This window comes from Chiloscyllium plagiosum, unplaced genomic scaffold, assembly GCF_037043375.1.
Source record: "Chiloscyllium plagiosum isolate Xiang-an unplaced genomic scaffold, Cpla_swu_hap1 HiC_scaffold_6, whole genome shotgun sequence".
Lineage (NCBI taxonomy): Eukaryota > Metazoa > Chordata > Chondrichthyes > Orectolobiformes > Hemiscylliidae > Chiloscyllium > Chiloscyllium plagiosum.
In genome coordinates, this window is record NW_028270144.1 from 93,810,305 (window position 1) to 93,822,905 (window position 12,601).

General features: G+C 41.3%; 1 protein-coding gene across 1 annotated transcript in view; it reads left to right on the forward strand.

Annotated features, from left to right (window-relative positions):
* The window catches only part of b3glcta (beta 3-glucosyltransferase a), a 141,305-nt gene that overhangs the window by 21,712 nt on the left and 106,992 nt on the right, over positions 1-12,601 (forward strand). The window contains exon 3 of the mRNA XM_087988554.1: positions 8,956-9,032. Within this exon, the coding sequence (XP_087844680.1) occupies positions 8,956-9,032 (77 nt within the window). The remainder of the gene's footprint in view (positions 1-8,955; positions 9,033-12,601) is intronic.

A 12,601-nucleotide genomic window follows, 5' to 3' on the forward strand; every position in this document is an offset into this window, starting at 1 on the left:
TGCCTTTAAAAACACTCATCCCTTCTATATTTTTATTCATATATTCTTCTAGATGTTCTGATCTATCTATTCACACAATTTTGTTTTGCACAATTATCATTACTTTGTCATAACTATGAGCTGAATCTTACAACTTTTGGATTAAAGCTGAGTTGCACTGCATTTCTTAGAAGGATTCTCACCGCACAGCCCAGTGAGATTACTTGTCATATTTTATCAAATGTGTTGCATTAACTATCTATTCCCATGCCGTGAAATCTCTCACGTCCAATTCTAGCCCTATCTTACCACATGTGGTTCCCAATACAACTCACTTTTGACTCGAAATCCTCGCGAAAAACTCACCTCGCTGCTCAGAAAAACCATAAAAGTTGCAGCGAGACATTCCTCGTCAGGCTTCTTGTCCGAACCACAAAGAAGAATGTTGGCTGAATTGCTTTGAAGGTGTTGGTTTAATTATACAAGTGGATTTTAACTCAGTGTATTATGAATGGGAACTAAAGAAACATTGTAATATTTGAAACCTAGTGTGTTAAATTTAATTCTGAATGTTCTTCACATTTGAAAGCAGCATAATTCAGGATACAATTACCTACTCCCAGAGGTGGTGAGAAGAGTAGTGGGTATGCAAACTTAATTAGGTGGAAATTCAAAATTTAGATGTCCATTATCAGTATCAACTTCAGCAATTGAAGCTGAGAGAAGCTTCTTGCCATCTGGTGTCAGGAACCAAATTTGCATCTCATTACTTGCATAACTTTATGGAATTAACCATAAAATATAGGTGCAGAATAAGGCTATTTGGCCCATCACGTCTGCTCAGCCATTCAATCATGCCTGTTATTTTTCTCAACCCCATTCTCCTGCCTTCTTCTTGTGACCCTTGATCTCCTTACCAATCAAGAAACTATCTTTGTTTTAAATATACTGAATGACGTGTCCTCTACAGATCTCTGTGGAAATGAGTTCCACAGATTAACCACAGAAATTCCTCCCCGTCTCATCTCTAAAAGGTTGACCCTTCATGCTGAGAGGTCGTAGTCTCTCCTTCTAGTGGAACCGTCTTCTCCACACACACTCTATTCAAGCCGTTCAGTATTCTGTAAGTTTCAGTCACATCCCCCCTTTCATGCTTCTAAACTCCATCAGGTACAGAGCCAGAGACCTAAGCCCTTCATTCTTGGGATCATTGATGTGAACTTCGTGTGGACTCCCTCCAATGCCAGTACATCCATCCTTATATATGGAGCCTAAAACTGCTCACACTATTCCAAATGTGGTCTGACCAAAGTCTTAAACAGCCTTAGCAGTACATACCTACTCATTACTCTAGCCCTCTTGAAATGAATGCCAGGATTGCCTTTGCCTTCCTAACTACCAGCTGAGCCTTCAGAGAATCCTGATCTAGGACTCCCAATTCCCCTTCTGTTTCAGATTTCCAAAGACGTTCCCCACTCAGAAATTAGTCTATGCCTCTGTTCTTCCTATCAAAGTGGATAACCTCACACTTTCCTGCATTGTATTACATCTTTGCCACTTCTTTGCCCACTCTCCTGGCCTGTCTAAGTGATTCATTCCTGATGAAGGGCTTTTGCCTGAAACATGCTTTTCCTGCTCCTCCGTTGCTGCCTGACCTGGTGGTGCTTTTCCAGCACCACACTCTTGACTCTAATCTCCACCATCTGCAATACTCATTTTCACCTAAGTCCTCTGTAGCCTTCCCGCTTCCTTAACATTACCTGACCCTCCACCTATGTTCAACTGAATTTCATTTTCCCTATTAACTTCTGTCCAATCAATGACATATAGCAAAAACGTGCCTTGTGTTGCCAGTCCAATAAGCTCCTTACTTTTTCACACTTTTGCTATGAGCTTAATGCCAGGAATATGTGGTCACCTGAAGAGCCATTCCAATAATCAGGAGTTTGATGATTATTTAATGCTGAGCATCTGCTCTTGATTCCACTTAAGAAGTGTGTCTACGTAGGCCATACCATCCAATTTTAACCTGACCTCATGAAATACGTTGTGGCATGATTAAATTCTTGTAATGTTCTCAGGTCTGCAAGAATCAGTTAAGCCAGGCTCGTATATTCATAGTCTCATTTTCCCCATTGGCAATGGCAGACTGCTAGAAGAATTTAAAGCTATGACTTTGTGGTTGCCATATCCTCTCAAGTGAGATGAAGAGTGTCAGGAGAGATCTGGTGTGTTAAGGTTTTGGGTGTTGCTGGGGGATTCAGGAAGCAGCTTAATAGCAAGTCCATGTTGACAAAATTTAGGGCCAATATGAATTAGTTCAGGCTGACTGTTGTACTTGGGCAGAGATGGTGTCAGGTGAGAAGGTAATGCTGGTGTATTAAATGCCTCCAAGCACCTACAATTTCAGTGATAAGGAGCTGATAACCTAGCTAGGATATAAATCTTCCCAACTGCAGCTTTCAAATGAGCAAATATCATGGGATGAAGGCGAAAATATCATGTGTTGAGGGCAGCACAGCGGCTCAGTGGTTAGCACAGCTGCCTCTCGTCGTGAGGGACCCAGGTTCGATTCCACCCTCAGGCGACTGTCTATGTGGAATTTGTACATTCTCCCTGTGTCTGCTTGGGTTTCCTCCCGGTGCTCTGGTTTCCTCCCATGGTCCAGAGATGTGCGGGTTAGATGGATTGGCCATGCTAAATTAACCACAATATCCAGTGATGTGCAGGCTAGATGGATTAGCCATGGGAAATGCAGGGCTATAGGGATAGCATAGTTGGGTGGGTTGGTGTGGACTTGATGGGCTAATTAGCCTGTTTCTATGCTATGATTCTATGAAATGGGAGGAGAGAAGGAAGATTAGGAATATATAATCACCTTTGGTGTTTTCATCCCCATTTTTTGCAAAAACCTCAATCATGTCTGGTCTAATAATGGTGAATATAATTTCTTTCATTGGGTTGAGGACATGCATCCATTGCAGTCCCTGCCTGTAGGTGATACTGCCTGATGGAGCGGTTACCTTCTCCCTGCAAGACAAAAGGAAGTGTTTTGATGAGTGTTGTGCACTGTGTTTGAGTGATATGGCTGTGATGATAATACAGGCGAAAGTGTGAAAGATGAGAGTTCTGGTGTGAATACCATAAGTGGTGCGAAGAGTGAGCGTGGAATGAAACCTAAAATTAATGTCTGAATCCTAATTGATAGAGATTAGTGATGGGTGAGTGGAAGGAGTGAGTTGAGCCATGAAACATTAATAGTTAACTTGCAAGAAAATGATATTTGAAGATATATTCACTTATCTCGACCACTCGTGAGTTATAGAAGTACAAGGAGCAGAGCATTCAGGTCTGCAGGGATTTGCTGCTACATTGACATCAACAATTACGTAGTCTCATACCTTTTGTAGTCTCTGTTCAGAGAACCTTCTGGTTTCACTAAGCACCTTTGTCCTCCTGTAAACTGATGTTTCTGGTGTTGCGTCAGTGAACCTTGGAGTGTGCTCTCTGCCACATTGCAGCATTTGTCCATGATGTTCCTGCTGAAATACCCTTTTCCAACCACTTATGGAACCTGCTTCAGTCAAAATTCACCAAAACCTTCAAAGGTGCAGACTGCCTCTGAGTGGTGCTAGTATCTCATAATTTTTGCCCAGTATGCTCAGACGTTCAGCAGTACATTTTCTACTGACACCACGTAAAAAAGATTTGGGGTGTTTGTGTACTGTCCGAATAGATGGGAATTGATTTTATCATACATCATAAACGCTGAGTTTGCTCTTAGCCCTATCCAATTTTTGTGTGATAGTGTGAAGTAAGGATTATCTATGTATTTTGTGATTACTAAAATTATTCCTTGGAGGATTAGTAGGGAAATCTGAACGGCAGCACAAAGTAAGTCCTCTGCATCGTGCCTACAACTGAAATAAGTAATGGATAGTGTAGTCACTAACTGTAGCATAACACGCTGGATTACCATTCCCTAACTATGCATTAGCTTTTATTCCAAACTACCATCATCAATGAAGATATGAGACCTATCGGCGATTAACCTCCAAGTTATGTGATTCGCCAGCTAGTCATTGGGTCAGCCGAGCAGTTGTTTTCTCATCTGCATGGCATCAAATTCCTCCCAAGACTGAATTATTTGCTTCCTTGTTTGAAAATTATTCAAATCCATCCAATCTGGGTTACTTTTCTGACCCAAAACTTATTGCAAAAAACAATTCTTTAAATTGCTTCAAGCCTTTATTAATTTAATGACTACATCAAAATATTAATGAAAGTGCAGATTGGACATTAGGTCCATAATTATACACATGAAAATAATATTTTTCTCCTGCTAATGTCATTGGCACCTGATCTGTCTACATCCATGAGGTATTCTGACCAGGCATGTTCATTGACTGTAACAAAAAAGTGAATAGTCACAGAAACAGGAAACATGTGGAAATGTGGTGCTAAGTACATTTTACTATAAGATTGTAAAATCACATTTGTGCCTGGAAATTGGTGCTAATATTGCCTATATTGTCTTTGCAGAGTTTTTCAGTTCTACCATTGTTAGAGCTAGGCCGAATTTAATACAATCAAGGATGAATTTTGTTACCTAGTCTTGACATAACATCAGTATCAGCCACATTTTGGGATAGGAGTCCTCTCTGTTTAAGATACTATGACCTCCCTCAGCAATTTTTGCAGGTCATTGTGACTTTTTTGTATTATCTTTCCGTGTCTAGACACAAGTTCCAATTCTTACCATGCATCATTTTGATCAGTATGATAGAACCCATTGTTCAATCCCTTTGAACTGCTGGATTCCAACAGCTGCAAAGACTAATAATTACTGAGTCAGTTGAACAATCATTTTCTTAGTTTCTGTCTGTCTTCCTGCACTCTCTGCTGATGTCTGGTAAAGGATTTCCCAGTTCAGTGACTGAGATGTTTATTTATTATTGATGCGCCTAATTAATTGTTTACCGTTTACAATCTTTGGAGAGCTAAGTGATGCCATAACCCAATGGATCACCTCAACATTCTGCAGTCTTGCCGCATGCCAGTCATGTATGTTGGCAGACAGCAAAACAACTAACCAAAGCAGAAAGATTCCCAAATATCCCAAACCCTACTAAAAGGAAAACGTGTAAGCTGGAAATCTGAAATAAAAACAAAAATGCTGGAAATTCAAAGTTTGGGAGAAGATTTGTAGCTCGGGTGCTCGTTGTTGTAGTTCTGTTTGCCGAGCTGGGAATTTGTGTTGCAGACATTTCGTCCCCTGTCGAGGTGACATCCTCAGTGCTTGGAAGCCTCCTGTGAAGCGCTTCTGTGATGTTTTCTCCGGCATTTATAGTGATTTGTACCTGCCGCTTCCAGTTGTCAGTTCCAGCTTTCCACTGCAGTGGCCAGTACATTGGGTCTAGGTCGATGTGGTTATTGATTGAATCTGTGGATGAGTGCCATGCCTCTAGGAATTCCCTGGCTGTTCTCTGTTTGGCCTCTCCTATAATAGTAGTGTTGTCCCAGTCGAACTCATGTTGCTTGTCATCTGAGTGTGTGGCTACTAAGGATAGCTGGTTGTGTGGTTTCGTGGCTAGTTGGTGTTCATGTTTGCGGACCGTTAGCTGTCTTCCTGTTTGTCCTATGTAGTGTTTTGTGCAGTCCTTGCATGGGATTTTATACACTACATTGGTTTTGCTCATGCTGGGTATCGAGTCCTTCATCCTGGTGAGTTGTTGTCTGAGAGTGGTGTGTGTGCTGTTATGAGTCCTAGTGGTCGCAGTAGTCTGGCTGTCAGTTCAGAAATGTTTTTGATGTATGGTAGTATGGCTAGTCCTTTGGGTTGTGGCATGTCCTCATTCCGTTGTCTTTCCCTTAGGCATCTGTTGATGAAATTGCGCGGGTATCCGTTTTTGGCGAATACATTGTATAGGTGTTCCTCTTCCTCTTTTTGCAGTTCTGGTGTACTGCAGTGTGTTGTGGCCCTTTTGAACAGTGTCTTGATGCAACTTCTTTTGTGTGTGTTGGGGTGGTTGCTTTCGTAGTTTAGGACTTGGTCTGTGTGTGTGGCTTTCCTATATACCTTTGTGGTGAAATCTCTGTTCGGTGTTCTCTGTACCATCACGTCTAGGAATGGGAGTCGGTTGTCCTTTTCTTCCTCTCTAGTGAATCGGATTCCTGTGAGTGTGGCGTTGATGATCCGGCGTGTGTTCTCTATTTCTGTGTTTTTAATGATTACAGAGGTATCATCTACATATCTCAACATGTTCAGCATGTTGAGTATCATCTGTGGAGAGAAATGGTTCAAGTGTTTTTGCAAGAACTGAAGATTATCAACCTGATGGTCTCTTTCTCTTCCCAGATACCTTAATGATGTGGAGCTCAGCACATCAGTGCAAAAGGCAAGGCTTGAGCATTTGCAACATCTTCAGACAAAGTTGTCAAATGGATGATCCATCTCTGGCAAAGTTAAAATAAATAGTAACCACAGTGAAAACTCTCAGCAAGTGGGAGTCATGCATATCACAAAGTTTGTACTGGTTGAAGGCCAACCATCTAAACACCAGGACACCAGTGCAGGAGTTCTTTAAGGTAGTGTCATGGGTCTAATCACCTTTCGTTGCTGCATCAATAGCCTTCCCTTCGTCTTAAGGTTTGAAATGGTGTCACTTAGAACAGAAGAGGCTGAATAGTGAGTTATTTGAGTTATATAGGATAATGAGGGGCTTGGATACATTTCTTTTGGACAAGACAGACCTGTATCCCTGAGCAGAGAGGTCACTCATTGGATGCACAGACTTTGAGATGATGACTGGAAGGATTAGAGGCAGCATGAGGAACAACCTCTTTATCCAGAGGGTGGTGTGTGTCTGGACTTTGCTACCCATTTTGGTGGTTGAGGTGGAAACCCTCTACTCAATTAAAAGGAATCCAGAAGCAGTGTAACCTACAAGTTTAAGGGCCATGTTCTGGAAATGGAATTAGAAAGAACAGCTGGTATGTTCAGCTGGCACAGACTTAGTGGGCTGAATGGTGTCTTTCTATGTTGTAGGTGTTCTGTATATCCTATTGTTTGTGATGATTACACAATGCTCAGCACTATTCGTGACTCCTCAGATACTGAACATAGAAATAGACCCTTTAGCCTCTTGCACTGATGTGCTGAGCTCCTCCTCATTAAGGTATCTGGGAAGAGAAAGACTATCAGGTTGATAATCTTTAATTCTTGCGAAAACACTTGAACCATTTCTCTCCACAGATGATATTCAACATGCTGAACATTTCCAGCATTTTTGTTTCTATTTACAACTGAATTTAAAAAGCATAATATTCTGATTTTACCAAACTTTTACATTTTGTTGCTTTGTTCCTGAGATTAAGGAAATTATTCCACCTTTTCAAATAACCACTTAAATTCGCAAGTGGTCCTGATTTGGACAATTTCCTTAAGCATCTGCCAGTACAACAAGAAAAGATGCACTTCATTAAAATTATATTAAGGCAGTATTTTGAAGTCACTATTGAAGTTAAGTGTGGAATAGTGACTGATAAAATAGCTATGCTGTACTGCACTAATAGCACATTTGAATCCTATGTTATAACAATAATGATGGTTCCTGTACGAAAATCAGTTTAATTGCTATTAGACAACAAATTTATCAAACACACAGACAACAAAATTTGCATTTATAAAGTATTTTTATAATATAAGAGTGTTTATTGCAAAAAAAGCCTTCTAAACAGCAGCTGATGAGAAAAGAGAAGTTGAGAAACAGGAGAACATGGGAAAGCTGACCCAGAGCTTGACTGAAGAAGTAATTTTGAAGAATTTTTTTTCGAAAGAGAGAAAGAAAGAGAGAGAAGTTTAAGGATTGAATTTCAGAAACTAGTCTTCAGACACTTGATTGTCTAGGTTCTGCTACAAATGGTGTGAAATACATTAGGCTAGCGGGGGTTGTTGGTTGGAGTCCAACAGAAAAGAGAGGCAAATGGCTTTCGAAATTTAAAATATATGAAGTGCAACTAGACCTTGGTTGGATTTGAAGACGAATCACGAACGATTATTAGGAGCATAACCTTCCCAGGTGTTAAGTAACATGGGCAGTGAGGAACTTCCCACTGCTGAGCGCGAAGTGTTGAACAGCAAGTGGGGATTCTCATGAGTGAGCAGAGAGAGGCCTATTTGAATGTATCAGCATGCATTAACTTCTTTGTTAATCTGTCATCTTTCCTCATGGATATGCAATTTCCCATTCTCCCACCCACTGCGTAGAAACTAGACAATGGCAATTCCTCACATGAAAGCCAGACTGGGCAAGTCATAACTCTAGTTTGTTGCTTGATCTTCTGGACCGTCCATCAGTTGCCAACATCTTGGACATGCTCCATGGGCAGGAACCTTGAGTATAGCCCTTCCCCTACCATTGAGCTGGACCTCCAGGTCTCTGTTGGGAGGACAAAACAGAATTCCAGTTACCCTCTGTTCAACATGTATGTGGCAACTAGAACTGTGCAGGGCAGACTGACAGCACTTGACCATGTGTACAGCTGGCTTTTTAAGATGACACTGACAACGGGAATCCTGGCAGGTCCTGGCGAGGATTGTACTTCCATCTATAGCGAGTGGGATAATACAATGAATGGAACGCTGTAGAGTGTGATATGTAGGTTGTGATGAGCTTGGGAAGATGCGTGGGAAAACCTGCCAAGGCTATCAATGAAACTCACCAAAATTGGCAGTCAGTTTCTGGAAAGATTCAACCTTAGGTTTATTTTGAAATATGCAACTGCTAAATTGTATTTAGTTTTGAGGGAGTTAGGCCATAATTATATGTATCAGTGCTGATGGCCATGCTGACACATAGATGGTTCAAACCATTCCACTAATGACACAATGAGAATTCCCATAGAAATGATGATGAGGGAAAAATAATATTTTTTGGTTTCATGTTAATCCTATTCATGTTTTTCCCCTCTTAGCATCTACCCACAGTGCTGCTTATCCATGAACTGGGTAAACAGGAAGGAACTTGGACAATCATTCCCATTATACCACAGTAAGTGTTCCATCTAATGCAGACAAAATTTATGGGCAATTAAATTGTTTCTGTCTACCCTTAATATCCATATGGTCAGAAAGGTAGTGATCCTCACTGCTGACGTCGGGGGTTTGTGTACCTATTAACATTGTTTGCTTTCAAATAATATATTGTAAATATTTAATAATCAACTGATTTACTGTATGTGCCAAGTATATTTGTTTGAAACTTTTTGAAATGTAGAACAATCTTCTATCAACACATGTTTCTCCATGCAGCAGAAATAAATACTTCACAAATATGATTTTTACATCGAATGAAGTATTCCCAATGTATAGGATTATGGCAGAGAATGGATTTTTCAACAGTCATAATGTGCAGCCCTAACACAGGTGGCATGGTAGCTCAGTGGTTAGCACTGCTGCCTCACAGTGTCACGGACTTGGGTTCGAATACAGCCTCGGCCAGCTGTCTGTGTGGAGCTTGCACATGAATGTTGCCCATGTCTATGTGGGTTTCCTCCGGGTGCTCCAGTTTCCTTCCACAGTCCAAAGATGTGCGGGTTAGGTGGATTGCCCATGCTCAATTGCCCACAGCGTCCAAGGATGTGCAGGCTAGGTGGATTAGTCATGGAAAATGTAGGGATGGTTGGGGGTAGGTCTGGATAGGGTGCTTTTCGGAGGGTCATTGTGGACTTGGTGGGCTGATTGGCCTGCTTCCACACTGTGGGGTTTCTACAATTAGATGTTTGTTGCATCGGGTTATGCTTGTAATATCCAATTTTAATGTTTTTATCTGTGAAACAGTTAATAGGGCTGCAACTTGTGAAAAGCACAATCTATTCTATTTAATGGACAGTAATTTGTGTTTTGAAAAAGGCAACTAAAATTTAATTAAAACTCTCACTGGGACATTAGCTGTGGCTTTCATTGTTGATATTTATTATAAAAACGTAAGTCCCCTTTAATTTGTCAGTAGCAATGAACTGAAGCAGATGGCAAAAATTAAGTTGAACTAATCACGTTTCAAATTTGGACTTCAATATCTGTAGTTTTCAAGAGATTGTAGTTCAAAGTTTATTCAAGATTGTACACTGACATTTACATGGAACTATATAAAGCCAAGAATCAGACCCTTTTTATAGAATTTATGGACTCCCTACAGCGTGGAAGCAGACCATTCGGCCCATCGGGTCCTCACCAATCCTCCAAAAGCATCCCATCCAGACTCACTCTCCGATCCTAACCCTATAACACTGCACTTCCCATGGCTAATCTACCTAGCCTGCACATCCCTGGACACTATAGGCAATTTAGCATTGCTGGTCCACCTAACGTGCACCTCTTTGGACTGTGGAAGGAAACTGTAGCAGACATAATTATTTTTGTCAAAACAATTAAATCCCTGATGGGATTAGATTAGATTAGATTAGATTAGATTAGATTAGATTACTTACAGTGTGGAAACAGGCCCTTCGGCCCAACAAGTCCACACTGACCCGCCGAAGCGTATACCACCCAGACCCATACTCCTACATTTACCCCTTCACCTAACACTACGGGCAATTTAGCATGGCCAATTCACCTAACCTGCACATTTTTGGATTGTGGGAGGAAACCGGAGCACCCGGAGGAAACCCACTCAGACACGGGGAAAATGTGCAAACTCCACATAGAGAGTCGCCTGAGGCGGGAGTTGAACCCGGGTCTCTGGCACTGCGAGGCAGCAGTGCTAAGCACTGTGCCTCCGTGCCGCTCACTTGTATGGTTTTGAAATATGTAAATGTGATTTTGTAAATGTTAGTGAAAGATAGCAATCAATTGTGAGACTGACTTAACCAGGATATACCATTATAGAGACAGGTGTGGAAACAGGCTATTTGGCCCAACAAGTCCACACCGACCCTCTGAAGATTATCCCGCCCAGACCCATTTCCCCGAATTAATGTACCAAGCCTATACATCCCCGAACACTATGGACAATTTGTCATGGCCAGTCCACCCAACCTGCACATCTTTGGACAGTTTAGGGAAACTGGAGCACCCAGAGGAAACCCACACAGACAGCGGAAGAATGTGCAAACTCCAGACAGACAGTCAACCGAGGCTGTAATCGAACTCACCTGGGTCCCTGACGCTGTGAGGCTGCAGTGCTAGCCACTGAGCTACTGGACTGCCCTATGTGACAAAAGGCTCAATATTGCAAGAGAAAGTTCTGCTTTACTTGCGAGCACTGTATGCCTTCTGTCAGTAATAGCAGTCCTGATGATTATTTTCAAGGATAATTTGAACAATTTTTGGTTGTATAAATATGGTAGTCAAAGAAAGCTTCCCACTATATTAAAAGAGTTGCCTTTATAGCGTATATGTCAATAGATTGAGAGTAGGTGGTGACATAGGGGTAATGTCACAAGATAAGTGATCCACAACCAGCATAAAGCTCTGGGTCAAAGATTAAAAGCCCACAGCACATAGTGAAATTTAAATTCAGCAAAAATATGCATTTAATCATGTAAACATTTGTTGATCATCGTAAATAACCATTTGGTTCGTTAATATCTTTTAGTGGAGGAAGTTTGCTGTTCTAACCTTCTCTATTACATATCACTCCATAACTAAAGATTTGTGGTTGTCTCTTAACCACCTTCTGAAAGGGCTTAGCAAGCTGCTCACATGTATCAAAACTGCTACAAATCTAAAGGAGGCCTGAAACTGGATAGTCCATGCAGTATCGACTAAGACATTGGAAATAACAATGACAAACGCAGCCCTGTTAATCCTGCGAAAGACTCCTGACTAATGTCTTAGGATTGTGCTAAATTTAGGAGAACAGACCCAAAGATATTCATAGTCATGGCATTGTAGATATGGAATCATTTGAGCTAATGATCTAGACATCATCATTGCTATCCCTGAGGATGTTGTGTCCCACTGGCAGACAAACCTACCAGAGGTAACCGCACTGTGATATACAGTTGGGAGGGAAGAAGGGCTTATGCCCGAAACGTCGATTCTCCTGCTCCATTGATGCTGCCTGACCTGCTGCGCTTCTCCAGCAACACATTTTTCCACTCTGATCTCCAGCATCTGCAGTCCTCACTTTCTCTTAGTTGGGAGGGATTGCCTTGGAAGCCTACACCATTGAATTCATGTTTCATGAAGTTTGATGTTATCAGATCAAATAATGACAAGGAAATCACCTGCTGATTACCATCAATGATCTGTTCTGAATCAATGTTCTTCCATTTTAAACTCCACTTGAAAGAAGCACTGAGGATTGCCAGAACACAGAATGTAACCTTGGTGAGGGATTTCAATGTAACACTAAAGTGACCAAGCTGACTGAATCCTAAAGGATAAGTCTGCAAGAGTAGATCTGCAACGAGTGCTGAGGGAACCAACAAGATGGAAAACTTATTTGATCTCATCCTCACCAATTTACCTGTCGCAAATGTACCTGTTTATGACCATATTGGTAGTAGTGATGACCATACAGTCCTTATGGAATGCAGTCCCATCTTCATATTGATGGTAACCTCCATCATGTTGTGTGATATTAACACTCTGCTAAATGGAATGGACTTTGAA